This window comes from Canis lupus, chromosome 5, assembly GCF_048164855.1.
Source record: "Canis lupus baileyi chromosome 5, mCanLup2.hap1, whole genome shotgun sequence".
NCBI classification, from domain to species: domain Eukaryota; kingdom Metazoa; phylum Chordata; class Mammalia; order Carnivora; family Canidae; genus Canis; species Canis lupus.
In genome coordinates, this window is record NC_132842.1 from 29334334 (window position 1) to 29357325 (window position 22992).

Below are 22992 nucleotides of genomic sequence, written 5' to 3' on the forward strand. Positions count from 1 at the left end.
TCTTTTTCCTTCTAGCTCCTTATAAAATTCTCCTTATTTTTGGTGTTCTGCAGTTCTACTGTAATGTTTCTAAAAGTAGATTTCCTTTTACTTACTCTAATTGGGTTTTATGTGGCTTACTGAGGTTGTAGATTATTCCGTTATCAGTACTGGAAAATTCTCAGTTATTACATTTTCAGATATTGCCTCTTTCCTATTCTGTCTTTAGAATTCCAGACAGACTTCTTGTAGGTGTAATCCTCCATGTTTCTTAATTTTTCTTCCACATTTTCATCATTTTGTCTTTGCTGAAAATTTTCTTGGTCATTTTTGTAAGGTGCTTTTATTGTTTTCTTGTTCCTTACAGGATTTGCATTTCTTCTTTTATTTCCTTAAATATATTAAGTACAGTTGACTCTTGAACCACATGTGAGTTAGTGGCACCCACACCCCCACTCAGTGCAGTTGGAAATACGTATATAATATTTGACTCCCTCCAAAGCTAAACTACTAATAGCTTACCAATAACATAAAGTTGATGGACACATATTTTGTATGTTTTATGCATTAACTGTATTTATGTATTATACTGTAAAAATATCTGCATATAAGTATTATTCAAGAGTCAGCTGTATACCAATATCTGAAATCTTTTAAGATCTGATTTTTTCCTTTTTATCTTGTTAATGGACCTTGTATGTTTTGCCTCTTTTCTGATCAGTTGGAAAGAAGCAATAACAAGACTGTCCTTATAATATTATTGTTAGGATTAACCAATGAATATACTCCATATACTTTGAATGGTGAGTGGTTCATAATAAGCTCTTAATAAATGTTACGCATTGTAACAATACTACTAAAAATAGTGATGATCCTTATTGTTTAGTGATTATTGATAGTGAGCTATTTTTTTTTTAACTTTGTGAGAGCTGGTCAAATGTTGCATTGAAGAGGGAGTCTCTCAAAACAGATTTGCTTGCTTCTATCAGACACCTGTGGGCAAATGACTCACTTTATTTTTTTAAAGATTTTATTTGTTCATTCATGAGAGACACAGAAAGAGAGGCAGAGACATAGGCAGAGAGAGAGTCAAGCTCCATTCAGGGATCCTATTGTGGAATTCGATCCCAGGACCCTGGGATCATACCTGAGCTGAAGGCAGGTGCTCAACCGTTGAGCCACCCAGGTGCCCCAAATGACTCACTTTAATTAAATGTTCAGCTTGAGGGTGTTTTGGCCTACTGGGTTGCATGGGCTGGCATGTGGTTATGAATTCTCAGGGGATGTTTCCTCACCTAGGTACACATCCTACTATCCAAGTCAGTGCCAAGGTTTTACTAAAGATGGCCTTCTGCAGGCCCTGGAGGGTGTGTGCTTGGGTCTCAGCCTCATGGGAGGAGTCTGCTTTAGACACTGTACTGCAAGTGGGCTTTGGTTCTTGTCCACCGACTCTCAGCACCATGAAGGTGTTCCAGCGGTTCGGTCAGATGGCCTGCAAGGAATCGATGCTTCCCTACTAAGCTTTACCCATCTTATGTTTGGGTTCCGAGCATTCTTTACCTTTTGCTACTCATTAATCCTTTTCCCTCATGCTTTAGAAAAAAACAAAACAAAACATTTTTTAGTTATTTTCCTTGCAAGAGTCAGAGTATCTTCTCTAATACCATTGTAAATAGATGTTTGTGACTTATTTTTTGAGTGTAAATCAGCCTTTAAATGAGAGCAGCCAATTCTTTTTATGTTGTTGGTTTTCTCTGACTGGACAAAACTGAGTGACGGTCATGCTCAAAGCTGTGCTACAGATGATGTGTATCTTTCTGGAGCTTTGGCTTTGAAGGATAATAAATAATTTAAAGTATTATTTTTATATTGTATTAAGCCAGATTTAGATCTGTAATGAAGTAGCAAGCGAGGTTTTCATGAATATTTTTGCTATACATTGTGAGAACAGGAGAAAGTGTTGCCCTAGAGCACACTCTGTGCACTACTGGCTGTTAGTAGGGGTGCTTCAGGATGAGGAGCTGGGGTGGCCGTTTTTATTATTGTCCCCTCCCCCAACCCAGTAAAAGCAACCTGCTCTTGGAGCTGTCAGCAGTGTCACACCACTATCAGTGATAACCTGGCAGTGAGAGCATTGCATGAAATGTCCCAAAATGGACACATTGTTTTCTTTTTTCCTTTGTCATTTGTCATTATTCTCTTTTACTTTTTTTTTCTCCTCCCTGCTTTACTCCTGGGATCTTTTTTTACTTCTTTCTTATTTTCTTTTCTTTCTTTTTTTTAAAAGAATTTATTTATTTATTTGAGAGAGAAGCATGAGAGAGAGCTCAAGCAGAGGCGAGGGACTGAGGGAGAGGGGAAAGCAGACTCCCCGCTGAGCAGGGAGCCTGATTGGGGGATCCATTCCTGGACCCTGAGATCATGACCTGAGCCAAAGGCAGGTAGATGCTTCACTGACTGAGCCACCCGGTGCCCCCAAAATGAGAATTCTTAATCAACTTACTCAGGCTTTCTCAGTCAATTGGAAACACATCAATTTTAAGTTGATCTGCAATACTTACCATTTAGTAAATTAATGAAATGTATCAAATGTCAATAATAGTGAAGGCCGTTTTCTTTCAGACTCTGCTCAGAATCATGTGTTTTGGTAACTGGGCAGCCATGAGCAATTGTTCCTTTAAGCTTCTCCATCCCTCTCCTTTGCAGAATTTATTTTTGACATGAATAAATGGAAGTAAAATGTTCTTAATGGTGGATGGTGCTTACGTGATATGTAGGCCTGGTTCAAAAGCTCTATGGTGTATTTTGTATATGTAGGCTCTCCCGTGGCCCTGGCAAGCCGTTCCCCTCCATCACGTAGCTGTGACTATGACTGTGTTAGGGATTTATTAATAGGCCCTTGATGCAAAACCAGTTTGTAAGCTGGGGGCTCCCGGTAACTCTTGCAAGGAAACCAAGTTCTCTAATGAGTGATGTGTTCATGCTCTTGCTGCTTATGGACCGCCAGCAGTAGGAGAGGCTCTCTGTGCACCCCCACTTCCCCCAATCTACGGCAGAAGATACCACTGATGGTGATCTGTCTGTGATCCTCCAGCACTTTCTGTTAGTTCAGGCATGCAGAGCAGAAAGCCAAGATGAGGGAAGAATGTAATAATTTTGAGTTTCTGCATTCCTCTGTAATCTTACTCCTCTTCCTGTGGTCAGACAAGATAGGTTCCTGTCCAGCTCCTCTCTGGGCCTCTGTTTATATAACCGCTCGTAAAATCACCCTGCGATGATGGCAGTCGAAAGATTCCTTTTCTCTTTTTATTCCTGAAGAAATATTCTAAAAATACATAAATAAATAAATAAAATAAGAATTATAATTAGGAATGGTTACCAAAAGAGATGTATTTCCAGGTTAATGCCATTTGGGGCTGGTTTTAAATCCCAACACTCTAGTGGGGTTATTGAAATACTGGATAAAGTGACAAAAATCAGCCAGAGCTTTTGAGTTTTTGACAAGTCAATTCCAGGCTGTGGTGAAAGTCAATGTCTAAATAAGGTCCTGTTGCATTATATACTCCCCTCTTTTAAAATCTCAAATTACCCCATCTTCTCCCCGTGGAAGGCATAATGGTTGCAAAATGAGCAGGAAATTTATTCTTCTATACTCATCTGGCATGAATTGTTTGCCTCACGTAAGTTGATGAATTGCTGCTTCCAAGGCTGATGTGATAGTTTTTGTTTTGTTAAATAGCTATAAATCTCACCTAATACAGTCTTAGTGATAACAGGAGGGAAAAAACCATAAGTTACTATCTGTTATATTTCATTGATTAAAAATAATTGTTACTAGTAAAACTTCATTTTTACAAACATAATTTGATCTCACATAATTGATAGGAGAAAATTCAGGGAATTTGTCCAGACTCTGTTTACAGCTGATTTTTTTCAAGAACTGCCACATGCAATAATCCAAATGAATTCTGTTTATGTAATAAAGCAAGCAGAATTTATAGTGAGCACTCAGAATGAATTACCAACAGCTACAGAAGCAGTATATTATTATTATTTTAACATATTCTGATTCTTTTGCAAAATTGAAATAGTTTGTGATATACTTTCCTCGCATTTTTGTTTGGTTGGTTTGTTTTAAGAATCACAGAAGGACTTACTTGAAGTTTCCTGTTCAGTTACTTGAGGATCATGACAGAGAACGAGAGACGATCAGATCTATACTAAAATATTCCTCCTTTCAGGGCTGCTCCTGCCTGCAAACCAGCATATCTATTGTTTTAGGCACTCAGAGTTTCCTTCACTGGGGAGGGAAAGGCATGCCATGATTTTGGTGCTTTCTGGACAGTTTTATTTTAATTACAAGCTGATCTATGTTTTTGATGCATGATTCCAGCATTATGGAATATTCCTTGTAATTAATCACTTTCATTAGACTTTTTTTTTGTCACTGCAACAAAAATCAAGCCATCTGATGGCCCGGTATCTCTGTTTCTGGGATAGTCACTGAAACTCCTGTTTGTTCAGGAACTGCACCTGGGTGATGCCAAGAGTCAAGGTTCCATATCAAGGCCAGTGTTGGTGCTGCAGCTCCTACTCAGCTGCTTGGCCCATGGTTGACTGATGAATGGTGATCAGTTCCCACAGCAGTCCTGTGGGAGGAGGTACAATGACTCAGGTCATACTAAATTTTGAAGATTAATTCAAACTCTAGAAACCGGATTTATTACTGAACTATTTCACCTGCATGAGGAGAAGAGGGAGGGAGAATAATGTCCAGGGTCCTTATATTTGGGTAGACCATATATTGTTTGATTTGGAGCTGTCTCCCTGGGACCAACATCTCTAGTGCTCCCTCCACCCCTTTTCTCTCTGCTATTCTGTGTGGCCAGCGGAGGTTCTGGTCCACAAAACTATACTAGGTTCATTCTTGAAATCCTCCACCCTTGGCCTGATTTAAAAATATATATATTTTATTTATTTATTTGACAGAGTGTGCACAAGCAGGGGGAGCAGACTTCCCACTGAGCAGGGAGCCTGATGCAAGACTCCATCTCAGGACCCTGAGATCATGACCTGAGCTGAAGGCAGATGCTTCACTGACTGAGCCACCTAGGCTCCCACCTTGGCCTGATTCTTAAAACAATACTGAATTAGTAAATTTTTTTTCCCCTTGATGATATAGAGCCACCTAGTTGTATTTCCCTCTCACTGGGCAGCCTCAGAAAGAAGCAGGGGTGAGGACCCTTGGGAAAGAGGGAGCCATGGCGGAGATGTTAGTTAACTTTGAGGGAGCCTAAGGGAAGCCTGGACAAGTTCCCTGAATTTTCTCCCCCATCAGTTATGCGAGATCAAATTATATTTGTAAAAATGAAGTTTTACTAGTAACAGTTATTTTTTAAACAATGAAATGTAACATATTTATTCAGTCCTCCTGAATAAAATGTCATCTGAGCAGAGACCTGAATGAAGTGAAGGACCAAGCCTTGGCTATATCTGAGGGGATCAATGTTCTGGGCAGTGGGAACAATGAGTGCAAATGCCCTGGGGCAGGAGCATCCTTGATGTATTAGAGGAGAGCCATGGAGGCCAGCGGACTGAGGCAGGAGTGTGTGTTGGGGAAAACACTAGGGACAAAACAGAGCTGTGGCTGATAAGAGTCTGTGGGCTGTGGTAAAGATTTTGGCTTTTCTTCATCAGGATTTTGAACAGCAGGGCACTCAATCATGAAAGGTGTCCTAAATGGATCATTCTGACTACTCTGTGGTAGCAGTGATCCAGGTAAGAGATAATGGTGGCTTGCATCAGGGTGGTAGTTGCGGATTTGGTAGCAAAGTGATTGAATTCTGGATGTATCTTGATGGTGGAGTTGCCAGGGTTTGCTGATGGGCTGGATGTGAAGTGTGCTTGTGTGTGTGGTGGGGGGTGGAGGACGTGGTGCGAGGACAGGAGAGAGAGTGTGTCAGAGCCAACGCTGACTCCAGGGCCTTTGGCTTGAGCGCCTAGAGAGGCACACTGCTCATAGAGTCTGGAAATTCTGTAGGAGGAGCATGATGGAGGTGGGAATGAACAGTTTGCTCTTGGCCCTGTTACATTGAGTTGTTGGTGGAAATGTCAAGGTGGAAGGTGTATGTGCGTCTAGTGTTCAGAGATAGTCCTGGTTAGTGCTAGAGTTGGATGCTGTCGGCTAACAGTTGGTGTTTGAAGCCATGAGATTGAGTGACCTCAGTTGTAAGATGAGTGCAGATGGAGAGGATGTACTAGGGCTGGGTTCTGGGAAATTCCAGAGGTTGGCTGATGAGAAGCAGCCGCAGAGGAGTCTAAAGAATGATAGGTAAGCTGAGAGTGCTTGATGGCTCAGGTGCTAGCTGTCCTGGTCTGCTCAGGCAGCTATAACGGAACGCCACAGACCGGGTGGTTTATCAACAACAGAAATGTATTCCTCACAGTTTTGGAAGCTGGAATTCTGAGGTCAGGGTATCGGCATGGTTGGGTTCTGGTGACGGCTCTCTTCTGGGCTGCAGATGGCCAGCTTCTCCATGGCATCCTTACTTGGTGGAAGGGGTGTGGGAGCTCCCCAGGGTCTCTTTTATAAAGGCGCTAATCCCGTTCATAAGGGCTCTCCCCCCTCATGACCTCATCCTTTCCCAAAGGCCCCACCATCAAATACTGTCACATCAGGGGTTAGGATTGCAACATACAAATTTTGGGGAGACACAGAAATGGAATCCATAACAATGTTTTTAAGGGGGAGGGTAGTGATCAGACATAGGGAACACTGTTCATGACATCAAGTAAGCAGAAGACTGAGAGTTGGCCATTGGATTTGGCAATCTGGAAATCATTGGTGATCTTACCCTACTAACTACTTAATTTTTCCCAGCCTATCTTTGTGCTCTGCAAGTCTGGCCTCAACCTGGTTCATGGTACTTGCATAGCTTGCTTCCAAATACTTGTACCCTGCCACCTGTTGTAGCCGTTGCCCTTGGTTTTGACAGGCAAGAAATTGATCTGTGAATTGTGCTGTATAGAGTTGTCAGGGCAGAAAGTTCCTAAGAGAAGAAATGTGTGAAAGAGTGAGATTTTGTTGGGATTACTCTCCAGTTCACAGAGCTGTAATGTAGATGCCGTTCCATCTCATAATTTTGAGTGGCTAGTGACTCTTCTAATTCAGATAGACCTACAAAATGTGTTTTGATTTTTTAAAAAAACACATCACTAATATTTTTTCACTAGTGCGTTTAAAACATGTACAGTCAATAAAAATGTTCTCATGTAATGTAGTGATGGGAAGGATTTAGATCTACAATAACCAGATAGTAAGTCCTGTGGTAAGGGCACATTTTCTAAGGTCTGTGTTTTGCCAAGAAGTTCTGCTTTGGGGTAATTCAGTGTTTTTAGAGGAGGACTTATTGGTAGAAGAGAGTTTGGATTTTGGTAGTATTCACCCAAATGGTAGGTTTAAAGAATGGAACCACATCTGGGGCCACGTTTTATATTCAGACATGACTGGTAGGTCACAGTATTTGTCCATCAACAGCAGAATGCCCGCAAGCTATCGGTGCTTTGGCTTGGACCTAACTGATTATGTATGAATCACGCCTCTTCTCTTGAAGAATATATTCTGGATCTTCCTCACCTGCAATTTAACAAGAGGGATTTCACTGCACATCCTAAATATGTCAGATCTCCGGTTGGATGCTTATAGATAGAGTCATCCCACTTCTTTTCTCATGGTATGGTTCATATTCAGTGCCAACACACTTTCAGTGAGGTGTAATTAAAGATGCCTTTAATTATTGTAATTAGGATGTTAATCAGATTTGTACATGAAGAAAGTAATCTTCAGTTGCGTGTTTCCATAAAAGTAGTACTCTTTTTAAATATTTCATTCTCAGGGAAATAACATTTTATGAGGTGTACTTGTTGGGGTAAACAGGAACTTCTCTTTTAAATAATTTATTTAGGATTGACTTACCAGGCAATATAAATCATTGAAAGGAGACCCACAAGTAGTAGTTCTGAGAAATCTGACCCAGAATCTAAGGCTTTCTTGAGTAATCATGTTTATGTCCTAGACTTCTAAAATAATTTGTGTTTTGCATCTGTTTTATTCTCTTAATTATACAATACATATGTTTGGAGGAGTTATTCTAAAATTGACATTTTATACATAGTTAGCATGTAAATTAAGAGACGTCTTTCTGTTGCAAATGTACTCTTGAGTGTACTAGTTCCTGGTTATAGGTCGGCCTCATCCCTCTGAGTGTTATTTGTTGAATGAGGTTAAGAATAACTAGTTCATTGGACTTTTTGGAAGCACTAAAGTTACATGTGTGAATGTGTTCGGTACACAGTGAACACACTCAGTAGATGCTATGTAATCAGAATTGCCGAGCTCATATCTGTCGGGCTGGGGAAAGAGGATAGATAACTTGCTTCCCTTTTGGAAGCTGTGTGAGGAACATTTACTGGGTCCTCAGTGCTGGGCACGAGGATAGTGAGATAGAGCATGTCTTCCTCAATGATCTTCTTGTCCAGTGACTTACATCATAGCCATGTTTAATATAATAATTTTTTTCTGCAGTCCTTCTTAATCTTTTTGGGGTCATAGAGTCCTTTAACAATCTGATGGACTCAAAAAAACTTCTTGGAAGGGGCCTTCAGCACACACATGCATACTCACAATTTCGTTTTCCATTTTATGGGCTACAGTTTAAGAATCTTTGTTGTAGGGAATATAATAACTGGTCAAAGTGAAACTGTAGTAATGGGCCTGTCTGGGATTAGAAAATCGATCTCGCTGTTGGGCTTTTGGTTAAGAGAAATTCCTAGTGGTCCAAGTATGGCGGCTGAAGAAATGGAAAAACCAAGCCTGAGTTATATTAAAGTCATATGCAAAGGGTGGGTCTTAAGCTCCAGTTTCTCTTTTGGGGATGCTTTAGGAAGTTGATGGAAGCATAATGTTCTGGCTTTGGAGCCAGACTGAAGAGGAACTAGAAGCACAGAGGATGTTTGTGGCTGTGAAACATCCTGAAGAGGATGGCTGCTAGGTTAACAGTGAGAGCCTGGATCGCTCCAGATTGCTTGAATCTCTAACTCTTCTTTTTCTTTTCTTTTAAGATTATTTTTTTATTTGAGAGAGGGAGAACCAGAGAGAGAGCACAAGCAGGGGAAGCAACAGAGGGGGAGCGGCAGAGGGAGAGGGAAAAGCAGGCTCCCCACTGAGCAGGGAGCCCTATGCGGGGGCTCCATCCCAGGACCCCAGGATCATGACCAATGGAGCCACCCCGGTGCCCCTCTCTAATTATTTTCTGAAGCAAAACTAATAGTACGTGGTTAAAGCAAATTTTAGTTTATTGTGAGTAAGGGCCTTTGTGTGTAGGGTATGTGACCAGCACCAGCAAGACCAACCCCAAACCTCACCTGCCATTCTCACTTAGGATGGATTTAACCACTGGACTAAAACAACAGTGCCTGAGAGAGAGAATATCAGTCTGTGTAGCTTGGAGTATGGAGACAGCAGGGGCGTGTGCAGGGTGGAGCATTGTTTGTGGCAGAAATGTATTGTGAATACTGCCTTCAGCTGTATCCTCTTAACTAAGTCGCATCCTTTGGTTAGTTGACTGCTCAGAGCAGCTGTCAAGCATGTGAAAACTCTAAACTCATACTTAATTTAAAATTTAATTCAATTTTTGATTCCTATTTGAAGCAATTATATGATCTTTGATCATTGTCTGGTTTTAGTTTTGACATTTAAAAATGTAACTTCTAAATGAAAATCTTCTTGATGAGTTTTTAAAATTGGTTTGTTTCCATGAAAACAGGCCATTGGAGTGGACATAGTTCTATTACCACCACACCTGATGGTGCATTTGACCCTCCTCCTTTTCCCCAGAAATCTCCCCTCCTCCTTCCCTACTCATCCTTTATTTAACACTAAGCCCCTGCCAAGCCATGTGCCAAATGCTTTGTGTGGGTTCTCTCACCTACCGGTCATGAGGCTCTCCCAGGTGAGTACTGTTAAGAGGCTCCTTTTTGTAGGTAAGGAAACCCACCTAGATAGGTTAGGTCATTTTCTGATGCCACACATCCAAGTCAGGTGCAGCTGGGATTCCACTTTGTACCAACTAGAGTCTCTTATTTCCTGTGTGGCATGGCTTCCTCTGAAGGTACCAGGTAATCTCAGGCTCCTGGAAGATACAGCCTATGAGAAGACCTAAGGATTGATTCATTATAATTTTCCCCTTGACTAGGAGTCTTTTTGTTCTTTTCTTTTGCTCTACTGACCCTTTAGAATGGTAATAAGATGGTGTCTTCATTGGTCAGGGTTCTTCAATAGAAGCAATTTTTACATCTAGTTTTATGATCCATTTTGAATTAATTTTTATGCAGGGTAATTTTTGTAATTAATTTGTAATTGCAAAGTCTCTGTCTAGGTTCATTTTGTTTTCATGTGACTGTCCAGTTGTTCCACTACCATTTATTGAATAAACTATCTTTGGTCTAATGCATTGCCTTTGCTCCTTTGTCAAAGATCAGTTGACTGAGTATATGTTTGTCTGTTTCTGGGCTCTCTCTTCTGTTCCACTGATCTCTATGTTCATTCTTTCATCAGTACCACACTCTCTTGGTTACTGTAGCTTCATAGTAAATCTTAAAGTCCATAAAACCTTGAGAATCATTTTGCTAATATCCACAGAATAAGTTGCTGGGATTTTGATGTGAATTGCCCTGAATCTATAGAGCAAGATTGGAAGAACTGGCATCTTGACAATATTGAGTCTCCCTATCCATGAACATGGAATATCTCTTTATTCAATTCTTTGGCTTCATCATAATTCTTCCTTACTCTGAGGAGATAGATCACTCTTTTGTTCTATTCAAGCCTTCACCTGATTCAGGGAGATCCATCTACACGGGGAAGAGCAGTGTGCTTCAGTCAGAGTCCATTGATTTCAGTGTTAATTCACCCAAAAATGTCCTCACAGAAAAATCATGTTGACCAAATATCTGGGCACTTGTGTCCCAGCCATGTTCACACATAGAATAAGCCATTACAAATAGCAGCTGTGAAAACTGTTAAGAGATAGGCTGACTTATGTAATTAGATCTATACAGTGGGCATGTTAATGTAAATTTTATGCAAGTTTGTTTTTTTCTTTCTTTTCAAAGCTTACACCTAAGGAAAACTTTTGAATGGAAGTTATTTTGCTACAGCAAAGAAAGTAACTTTAAAGAAAGAAATAAGTCAAGTATGTGTGTGTGAGAGAGACCTGTGAGAATAAAATCTTTAACAAGAAAGTGTCTTTATTCTATTGAACTTGGAGCTCTGGACCTTTGTGATATGTCAATTCAGTCTTGACAGTTTCTCTGCAGAGTGAGCGAATAAAAGACCTGTGGGAAGTTTTTCTGAGTGGAGAGAAAAAAGGTCTCCGACTCTTTGGAAGGATATTCTTTAAAAAGCAGGAACATGTTTAAAGCAATAGCAGAAATGCCTGTAAAGTGAGATATTGGCAGCTGGAGAAGAATTGGAGAGAACATACTAGGAAGGGAGAAATTCCATATTTTATTGGATAAAAATCTCTAACCAGAGAATAACGATCAGGGTTTAACTTTCTCCTAATAGTTTTAGAGGCTGTGTATCCTCTAGGCTCTTAAAGATTTGATGCAGAGTAATATGAGTTATTCTTTGAGAATGTCATAAATAGTTATCTTTATGGCTTTTGTTTTGTAAATCTTGGTTGTTTATACTGCTAAGAGGTATTTGGGAACTCCAGAGAAGCAGTTGGCTCCTTGAGGATGGGCAGTACCTTGTATTTCTTTCATTTCTGGGTGATGCCCTCATCTGAAATGAACAGTACTAGTGTTGCCTAATGGGGCTGTAGTGCATATTCCTTCAGAAGAACTCCAGAGAAATAGTAAATGTCTGTCCAACCTCCTAAGATGTTTATGATGCCAACTCAATTAAATGGATAAATCTCTGGCTTTCTGGGTTATATGCGCTGCAGCTGCCATCTAAAATGACTGCTTATATCAATGTGTAAGCAGTTACAAGCCAGGCACATGAAAGAAGTGGCAGTTCATTTGTGAATGCTTGTGGTGTGCTATTGAGTTAAATCGTACTTTATTGAAAGGTCTGTGTAATATCCATGGTAACAGTGGTTCTGCGTCTGAATCCAACAACTTATATTTCAACAAAAGATTAGTAAAACAGACACAATTTGCAAAGCCATTGAATCTGTCTGTCCTTCCTCCTGTGATAGAAATGTACCAAACACCTGCCATGTGCGTTTGTTACAGGTACTAGGCATGCTGTAGTAATGCAAGGGGCATGGATGGAGTGGATGGTGAGGCAGGAACTGCCGTCAGGCAAATGAGTACAAATGAGTAAAATGTGTAATTAATTATACGTTGTGTATAATTGTGAATGTCTGAATGGAAAGACTCTGGGACTCCAGCTGATCCTGGAAGTTAGGGAGGACCCATTAGGAAGTGATGGTTAAGGTGGAGAGTTTGCTGGGGATGCAGTGAGGAAAGTGTTTCTATGCCAAAGGAGGAGGGCATCAGGCCAGTAATGATGTCGCTGGAGGGGAAGACTCTAGAGAAAAGCAGTGTGGACAGCGAAGGGAAGAATAGTTGGAGAAAAAAAAAAAAAAAGAATAAGAATAGTTGGAGAGGGACCCAGTCGGGCAGGACATCAAGTAGGTTTGAGGGGTTTGAAATTTATTCTAAGATTCATTGGCTGTGTGAAATGATCTCGTGTCTTATTTTAAAAGGCTTATATTGCATATAATATTCAAAGTCAAGAGCTGTGCCATATCTAACAAAGAAGATCTAATAGAAATAAAGAGCTCTTACAAATCAATATTTTTTTTTTAAAAAGAGCAAAGCTTGATTTTAATAAATAACAGGTATGAGAGGACTCCCAGACACTCCTGGAAATTTGTGAAGCCAGGCAGTGGAATCTGTGATTCTCAGGCTCGGAAAAGAGGTCTGGTCTGTAGGGATAAATGTGGCATCTGTTGTCATTGCTGGGATTAAAGTCATATGAGAAAGGACTTTGTGTCGGTTCCATGGGTGGCTTTGTACTTGTGTGGGAGGAAGTTGAATGGAGGCAATAGGGAGTGAAGAGTTAAGTCTTCTTTGCTTAAGTTTGGTTTTGGGGGGGATCCCTGGGTGGATCAGTGGTTTAGCCCGTGCTTTTAGCTCAGGGTGTGATCCTGGTGTCCCGGGATGAGTCCCACATCTGGCTCCCTGCATGGAGTCTGTTTCTTCCTCTGCCTGTGTCTCTGCCTCTCTCTCTGTCTCTGTCTCTCATGAATAAATAAATAAAATCTTTTAAAAAAAAGTATGGTTTTGGAGGGGAGCAGAGAAGTAGGGTATTGACGGGTCAGAAAAGAGAGTTCAAGGGAAGTTTTTATACAAGATTGCATCATTCTAGGACTTGTAGGGGATGGCTTGGCTCAGTCTTTTTTTTTTTTTTATGCTGCAGTGATAAGTCTGGTCCCTATAGTTTTGGAGAGGGCAGATGGGCATCAGAGTGGGAGCAGGAATGGGGAGGTGAAAGACTCAGATTTCCCTGGACCTGGGTACAGGATTGGAAGTGGTCAGGGATTTTGTTTTGTTTTGTTTCTTATTTAATTTAAGTTCAATTAGCCAACATATAGTACATCATTAGTCTCAGATATAGTGTTCAACTATACATCAGTTGTGTAGAACACCCAGTGCTTGGTTTTCACATAAGGAGAACACGCATGGCGGCTGGGGTGGCCCCTTCAGACAAGCACCACTTAATCTGTGTGTCATTGATGGAGGCACCCCTTGCAGCTCTTGCCCTAGACGGCACTGCATGCCTTTCTCAGGAGCTGGCAAAAAAGCACCATGCAGTCCCCTCAAATATCCTCAACAATGCATTACTGCCAATAGATATGCACTGATGTACTTGCCCCATTTAAACAGGCAAATGAAATACCATAAGAGCTTATTAGAATGCATTCATTTTCCAAGGAGCTGTGACTTGCAAGAACTGTAGGAGCAACTTCACTACAAGTGATGTGAAGTTGCAAAGCTACTGCTTATGCCAGATTGGAGTGCCAATGTGAGGAAATCTGATTTGAATTCTGAGTTTTAGGATGATCTCACATGTGCTAGTGTTCTTGTTTGTGTGTGCTTTCTTTTTTTTGTGTGTGTGTGCTTTCTTTGTGTGTGTGTGTGTGTGTGTGTGTGCTTTCATGCGTAATGCAAAAAACAGAAGTTGGGCTTGGATGTGCAAGACATGTAGACTATGGCACAATAGTGTGCTTTGCAGGTAAAAAAGTAGCTGTTGTGTGTAAACATTCATACTGATATAAGCATTGTGTATTATCTATTCACTATTGATCTTGGCCTCATAAAAAAACTTCAGCAAGTGACTGTCTTTGTGCCTGATGTATCCTATTGTATTAACACTATTACGGCCAAGTGTAACTGGAGAGATTGGCATTTTACCACTAGATAACAGGTGGTGATCAATTTTAAAATAATGTGATGAAGCAGGAATAGAGGCTAAAAACAAAGTGGATTCCCATCACAGTTTATATTAGGCATTATTAAATTGTCAGGTAGATTTTCTTTTTTGGTTCCAGTTTGTCAGTGTTTGAAGATGTGATCATTAGCATTAATTAGCATTAATATCCAAGTTAGGGAGAGGTAGTTAAGGGATTAGTGGGCTAAATAGTATCATCTCAGTCTGGAAGAAATTTTTATTCTAATTATAATTTCTGAAATTAATAAAATATTAACCATGTGGTTTGTATACCCATGGCCATCATTTTGTATTCGTGATCTGATATACAGGTTTATTAAAAGTTTAATTTGGATCATAGGGATTTCGTTTGTGGATCATTAAAGCATCATTTTGCAGTATTTCATATATGTTCTTCTAAAAGAAGACTGAATTAAAAAAAAAGTAACAGAAGACTGTGTTATGTAAACATTGAATGCATTAAAGAGGGAGCAATGGAGAGCATCATCAAAGAATACTTCACTTTCACCATGGTCGATCCTGTGTCACCAGACTGGTAACTGCCAGGAAGCTTTTTCTCATTCAAGGCTTACAACCACCCAATGAAATCATCCCCAGGAAAAGTCACGTATGACCCTGGAAGAATCTAATTTCAACACAAAGGAACTCTCCTGCTCTCATTCCCAATATTGAGGAAAATTCTGAACAATGTGTAGAATGTTAAGTAGCAAAGGGCTTTCTTGTTAAGAGTCTGTAAATACCGACCCAGGTTTTAATGATTATAATGGCCTAAATATTGCATGTTTTACTAATGTAGACTATTCTGTGGTTCATACCACCACTCATTGTTTCTCCTGTAACCAAAAGTCATCACTCTCTGTCGGTTCCTTCCAACAGTTCTTAGATTGTATTTTTGTGAAATTCTGGTCTTCAGAGCAAAATAATAATATTCCTTTTTGTAATTGTTCAAGTACATTTATATAACTGAAAGAGTCCCGGAAAATTGAATTGAGATTTTTTTTCCTACAGTCTACGATGGCGAGTACTAAGGAATGTATGCACGTATGTGTGTGTGTGGCAGGATAATTTTTTTTGGCATTTCTCACAAGCTACTACTATCTTCATCTAAGTTGTATTGATTACTGAAGACAGGGCACTTTTATCTGGATGTGGTCCCTTGCACACTGTGGGAGCTGACCGATCCCGTGGACCTGTCAAGTCATTTTGTGATCTCCCCTTCTGTTTGTGGGAATAGTTTAGTTTGAACCCCGTATGAAAAATTAATGTAGATACTTTCCTTCAAAAACCTCCAAGGGAAAGAACTGTACAGTCTTTTATTCTTAATAGTAAGTATAAGCGCTTCCATTTATAATTCAAGATCCACTGTTGCCAGTTCTTTTCTTCAGTGAAATCAGTGTTAAAGAATAGTTTCCTGATAAGTCAAAGGCTGCTGCTGCCTGACATCTTATTGTAAGGCCCAGTTCTGTTGTGCCAGGAGTTTCTGTGGATTGAGAACTCTTATTTATCTCTTCTTCCTCCAGAGACCCCATTAAAATGATAGTAAAGGAATAAAAAATACATAAACCAACAACAGAGAGAATCGAAGGGAGACCAGTGCAGAAAAGAAATTTGAAAATGTTCCTGACCACTTGAAAGCCCATGAAGGCTTGGTGACTACCGAGGCTTTTGGGGGGCTGCTTTAACCCCACAGCTGGAGAGAGTTTGAGGGGGCCTTGGAACCCCTACAGTGCTGGTGGGTAGGAGGGAGTTCTAGGTGGGGCTGGGAATGGCAGGGTTTAATGGGGCACCTGATTTGGTAGTGAGAGTCAGAGGCTAGCTTTTGGGGGGTTGCTTCCCAAACGGGACTTAGCTAACGCCCACTGGGAGTCACAAGGCCCCTGCTCGGGGTCACAATCTCCCATTCAGGTTTGCTGTGGTCTGCAATTGAAGTGTGATACGTGACCGAGGGCCATTGGACACTCCAGGGGAGCCTTGCACATAGGAGAGAAGATGGGAGATAGAGAAACAGCAAAACAGACCCCCCAAATCAGAGGATGCTGGGAAGGCAAGAGGAGAGAATCCCCTGGTTACTGTATTGAGAGGTTTTGAAAATGTGAGAAAAAGCCCTAGGAGAAGGGAACACCCCAACAGCAAGACAGAACCAATAGCATGACCAACAAAGTAAGTTCAGAGAAGCTTTGGTTGAAAGAGTGTCATGAAAATGGCCATAAAGAACCAAAAACGGGGATCCCTGGGTGGCTCAGTGGTTTAGCACCTGCCTTTGACCCAGGGTGTGATCCTGGAGTCCCAAGATCAAGTCCCACATCGGGCTCCCGGCATGGAGCCTGCTTCTCCCTCTCCTGGTGTCTCTGCCTCTCTGCCTCTCTCTCTGTCTTTCATGAATGAATAAATAAAAAAAATAAAAATGAATTAAAAAGAAGAACCAAAAAAGCCTCTGTGTGTTTAAGCTCTGCAGATACAGAAATGTGACTCTTCTTTTACATGGAGGATACCCGAGCAAAGGTGGCCTGACTGCTCGTTGTAATTCTTCTCATCTTTCCAGGGAGTGGAAAGGCATGATGCACTGGACCTGTTCCACCTGGTGACATGGACAGAGCGGGGAGGAGTGTGTCCCTCTGACTTCAGCTTGGGTCTCAGTGTTCAGGATCTGCCTGAATGGGCAGTGTGATGAGCAGCTTTCTACCCATAGACGCGTGTCCACAGCAGACAGCCTCTTGGAGAAGTGAAGAATCGTTGAATTCTCTCTGTTTGTAGGCATGTGATGGGCCTGGGAGTCCAGCACAACTGGTGTTTCCCCAAATCCTGAAAAAAAAAAAAAAAGATAGTAATCTTTTGCCTTTCATTTGAAACCTTTTCTTTTTTAAAATTTTTTAATTAATTAATTTATTTATGATAGTCACAGAGAGAGAGAGAGAGAGAGAGAGAGAGAGAGGCAGAGACACAGGCAGAGGGAGAAGCAGGCTCCATGCACCGGGAGCCCGATGTGGGATTCGATCCCGGGTCTCCAGGATCGCGCCCCGGGCCAAAGGCAGGCGCTAAACCGCTGCGCCACCCAGGGATCCCCCTTTTCTTTTTTTAAAAAAAATCTCTACACCCAATGTGGGGCTCGAACTCATGACCCAGACAGAGATCCAGAGTGGCATGTTCAATCTACTGAGCCAGCCAGGTGCCCCTATTTGGAACCCTTTTTATAGACAGCTCTGTAAACCCCATAATGCTGTTGTGGGATTTGGGGGCCACCTCTGAATGTCTTCACAAGAAGTGTGTGTATGCACACGTGTGTTTTCTTTATCTGAAACTTGTGTTCATGATCCCTTCCTTCAGTGAGTGAGATGTGGGTTTCTCCCTCCAATGAGGTGTTAAAGTGAGGAATGTGACTTGGATTTTTTAAAAAAGCAAAGTTGGATAAAGTATATATATAATCTATATATTACCTCTGCTGAGTTTATATAATATTAAAGCTGAGTAGAACCTTGAAAACATGTTCATGAGAGGATTGCGCAAAGATCCTGATTTTATTATTTATTTTAAAAAATATTTTATATTTATTCATGAGAGACAGAGAGAGGCAGAGACATAGAGAGGGGGAGAAGCAGGCTCCCTGCGGGGAGCCTGATGAGGACTCAATCCTAGGACTCCAGGATCACGCCCTGAGCAAAAGGCAGACGCTCAACCACAGAGCCACCCAGACACCCCTAATTATTCTTGTGAATAAAGAATCTTCTTCTGAACTCTCAGGAGTGTCTCTGTATGAGTTAAAAACATGGGGAAGTCATTACAGCATTATGGAAAAACTTTTATCCATCCACTTTGTTTTCACTTTAACTGTGTCTTTCTTGCTGGAGAGTTCACATCTGATGTGGCAGGTGGTAGGTTTTCTGGAATTTGATCTGATGGAAAAGAGAATGACCATTGGGCAAAAAATTGGTTATCCTATTTGGGAAAGATTGTTCTGTTCCAACATCCATGCTAGTTGACTTTGAGTCTTTGCAGAGAGATGTTCTATAATAAATGAACATCTGTAGTCTTAAAATTTCTAATTAGAGACTTATGGAGACTCCCTGGAAAATAAGATCAGCTTCTATTGCAATGAATTCTAAGGAATTTCTGGGCAATTTTCATTGTACTAATTTTTTTTTTCATTGTACTAAAATTTAACTGAATTCAATATTACTTAAAATAAGTCCATTGACTGAGAACTATAGACTTGTTACTTGAATTTTTTTAAAAAAATAGATGGCAGAATTTTCTGTAATAGATCTTACATGTGAACATTTAGAGTTTTGAAAACTAAATGTTGACTGAAACAGTTTTTCTTTTAAATGTAACGATATTCCTGAGAACTGTTTCCTTTCTACCTCTTGATCAAAAATTGTTGGTGTATCTTTACAGCTAAGGTACATTTTTCAGGTAGAGTAATTTGTCCAGATATTCTATGGCACATAAAAGATTGCTTCAGAGCTTCGTGTAGAGACGTTAATAGATAGTTATAGGGCCTCTGGAACGGAAGGCTCACAAAGTATAAATTTCGGAGCTATCTCTAGTGTTCTCTCACTGTGACTCAGCCCAGTTTCAACATTGCATGATGTCTTCATAGGGTGATGGCATATTTAAAAATTTTTAACTTAAATGTTAACTTTGATTATGTGGATGTTAAAATCAACCCTTAAGTGAAGAATTGAACCTTATTCTTGCAGTGGGTATGGACATAAAGTCTGTCAAGTTCAGGTCCATCCTTCACTTGGCTATGCTGATAGGCTTTTTTTTTTTTTTTGTGGTAAAGAGATATGAAATGCAGAAGCACCTGGGTGGCTCAGCGGTTGAGCTTCTGCCTTCGGCTCAGGTCGTGACCCTGGGGTCTTGGGATTGAGTCCCACAGGCTCCCTGGGGGGACCTGCTTCTTCCTCTGCCTGTGTCTCTGCCTCTCTGTGTGTCTCTCAATGAATAAATAAAATCATTAAAAAAAGAAATATGAAATGCATACTTACTGGGTGCAGTTGTATATTGTCCTCTTGGAACTTTTGGTTAGACAGTGATTTTCATATTATCTCTGTCGTGCCTAGGGTTTACATTCCTGATTTCTCTCCTTGCAAAAGCTTTGAGAATCCTGGATTCCCATGGAAAGACTCTTGGTAGGCTTGGCATCTGCTTACTTGAGTTTGAGGCTGGCTCTGACCCTTGTTTTTTCTATGAACTTGGGAAAAATTAGTTAGAAACATCCCCCTCAGAGCACTGTTACGATGATCACAAGGTACAGAGTAAGTTATAGTTACGCTTGTGAAGTTTAAGGTGAGTGCAAATTTTAATTCAATTGTCTCGTATGCCGTTGCCTTTGGTTCCCTCAGGAACTGTGGGCACGTTGGAGGGCTGTTTCCGCCCATTGAAGCCACTACAACAAAAATATCACTCTCTGCATGCCTTGTAAACAACAGCGATTTATTTCTCACCGTTCTGGAGGCTGGACGTTCAAGATAAGGCACCAGCAGATTCCACGTCCTGGTGCAGAGTTGACTGCTCCTGTTGTAATTGCAAATGGTGGTGGAAAGGTCAAGGAAGCTCTCCGGGGGTGGGGATGTCTCATTGTAAGGGCAGTAACCCCATCAGGAGGGCTCTACCCTCATGACCTCCCAAGGGTACCCCACCTCCTAACGCAGTGTCGGGCATTAGGATTCAGGAAGAATTTTGAGGGACACAGATCATTTAGTACAAACCAAGGGGCTAATTTAGAAACAGATATAGCATTGAAAGATGATTGCTGTGCTTTCTAATGATGGAAAAGGACACAGTAACACTTCCTGCCCCAAATACATGCATTACCCTTTGAGTGCGTGTGTAGAAAATGAGGAAGATGGTATTTTATTTGAGAAAGAACATTTGGTGGTAGAAGCCGATGATGAGTGAATTGCTGCTTCTTCAGCAGGGCCGTGGTCAGGATGTTGTATGGCATAAAGCTGGACTTTGCAGCCTTGTCTGGATCTCTTTTACAGTGTCTGAATTCTCCCACTTGGATTTTTTCTCAGGGTCTTATGATCATTAATGGGTAAGAGAGGGATATTGACTGAGGTGTGATGAAAATAGCAGGTGTTTCGATTGTTCCCCCTTCTGTTGGCAGGCATGCCAACACGTGTTCACAGTTTCAGCCTGGAGTTTGAGGGAATGAACAATAAGTATTTGGCAAGAGTGTAGTGTAGTGTAATAATTAATACACACTTATAACAAAACAAAAGCTGCTACTTACCAATTGTGTGTTATGTGCCCGGGATGCTTATATTTCATTGACATATGTATCTTCTTTGATCCTTATAGCAACCCATAAGCAAAAATGTTAGCACCATTATCCCAATGAGGAGAAATTATAAGATAAATTGGGTAAATGACTCAAAGTCATAGCCAGTTTCGGCAGAGCCCGCTATGGCGCCCAGGTCACCCTCATGCCATGACTTTGCCTTTCCCTCTACACCATTATGGCCTGGTTTCCTTCTGTGATAACTCTGTTCCTTGAGGTCTGGGCAAGGAATTGTTGCATCATGCCTTTGCAGAACACAAGGGATGTGCAAACCACCTGAGTCTCGAACCTTTCACAAAGGGTATTGGATGTGTTCTAGGCAGTTCTCACTGGCCTGCTGGCTCTCCAGGTGGCCCACAGACTGGGTGGACAGCAATCTGGGCCATGCTTCTCCTCTGTTGCTGACTTTCTGAACCCTGTGATGCCCCAGGAAGGTTCAGGGCCTCTGCTGGGTATGGATATAACTTATGGAAGCCTTTGGAGATCTGTGATTTGGGAGATACTCCAGGAAGTTAATGTGTTTCTCAAGGTTTGGGGGTCTAAGCACTCGGAGATTGTTGGCTTCCAACCTCTGAAATTTCTTTCTCCAAAGATGGGTCCGGTGCATTCCTTCCTTGTTCACAGAGTGGTCCCAACTGTTCAGGGCCCCATCACTATTGTACTCAGAGGGCTGTCGCAGCTTCTCACCTGGGTGTCTCTGCCCAACAACCCCTTTTGTTTCCACTGAAGCCCCTATACTATTTTCAGATTCATTTTATGCAGGGATTTCCTGTTTATTGAGTGTGCACCTTGGTTCTCTGGGCTGCTGCTCGGCGTCATTGTCATTTTGCAACGTCCAGAGCTGGTGATGAGGGCGCTGCCTTTGCCTGCTTCCTCCCTCCTGGGGCAGGCTCCTCAGCTGGTGCCTCTCCATCCGAAAAATCCCTCCTCCTCTTCTCCACCTGCCTGTGTAAACCTGTTGTGTAATTCAGAGCCCATCACTCTTGTTCTGCCTGTGAATTGTCCTCTGACTCTTCTGCTCCTCACTGGTCTCTTCCTTATTGGACCCTCCCTGAATTCTGTGCTTCACGATCCCTTCTTTTTGCCCACGGAAGTTTCTGGGTGGATTATCAAACTTCAGGGCCCCATATTCTTTAATTCCCCCTTCTCCCCCATGCCCAGCAAAATTGAGGCACGTGGTAGGCGTGAAGTTACCCCTCGTGGACAGATTTCTTGCCCCCATTTCAACGTGGTGCTTAAAATGAAGAGAAATGTGGAAATAACACATGTATACAGAAAAGTGCCGTGATTTTACACTTATCTGATCATCCCCTGCTGTGCTAACATGTGCATGTGTGTGTGTTTTTTCCCCCATTCTTTTGTCTTGCCAGCAATCAAAGAGAAGTACACAGACTGGACGGAGTTCCTCATTCGTGATTTGACTGGCTCCCGGACAGCACCTGCCAACCTTCTAGAAGGTGTATGTATTGTTGTTATTCAGCTATTCTGTGTCTGAAGCCTCACGGTTACATGAGCACCTTTGCCTATATCCTTCAGCAGGTACATGTGTACATGTGGATATCTCTCTCCAGAGAGCCTAACTTCTTGTTCCTCCCTGAATTGTTTAGGTTAATGAGTCTCATGGCACTGAAGCATCTTCACCTGTGGTACAATCAATAATGTGGAAAAATTGGTTCTGTGTGAACATGTTTGTAAATAATCACTATATTAGGGTATCTTTCCCACTATCCTGTGCGTGTAAGCCTCTGTCCTAGATTAGTGACTGTAAATAAAATCCCGAAGGGTAGCTGTTTTGTAGAGGTGACCACAAAGCCTGGGTGTGCTCTACTGTAGTCTTGGAGCATGATGATAAATGGTCTCGTTAACAATTCCATTCTGGATGTGTAACCTGACGATAACACACGTGCGTTAACGTAATAATTGAATTAGCCTCCCTTGTGAAAACAAGAGGGGACCTGGTCAATCGTATTTCAGTGTGGTTGAAGTATTTTTAAGGTATTGAAGAGAACATCATTTAATATGCAATCTTAATGTTCGTTTGACAATAATTTTATGATAAAGCATTTTAATATTTACTGTATATTGTACAACAGAAGGAACATGGTACTGTCATAAATGATTATCGAGTTACCAAATCTGCTTGAGGAATGCCCCCCATCAAAAGGGGGAATCATACTAAATAACAAGGATACGATGTGGATTT

General features: G+C 41.3%; 1 protein-coding gene across 5 annotated transcripts in view; it reads left to right on the plus strand.

Annotated features, from left to right (window-relative positions):
- SFMBT2 (Scm like with four mbt domains 2) overlaps window positions 1-22992 on the plus strand; it is a 217213-nt gene that overhangs the window by 82165 nt on the left and 112056 nt on the right. For all 5 annotated transcript variants that reach the window (XM_072825889.1, XM_072825886.1, XM_072825887.1 and 2 more), the window contains one exon: window positions 22160-22248. In XM_072825889.1, coding sequence (XP_072681990.1) covers window positions 22160-22248 — 89 coding nt within the window. Of the gene's footprint in view, window positions 1-22159; window positions 22249-22992 lie in introns of those variants that run through there.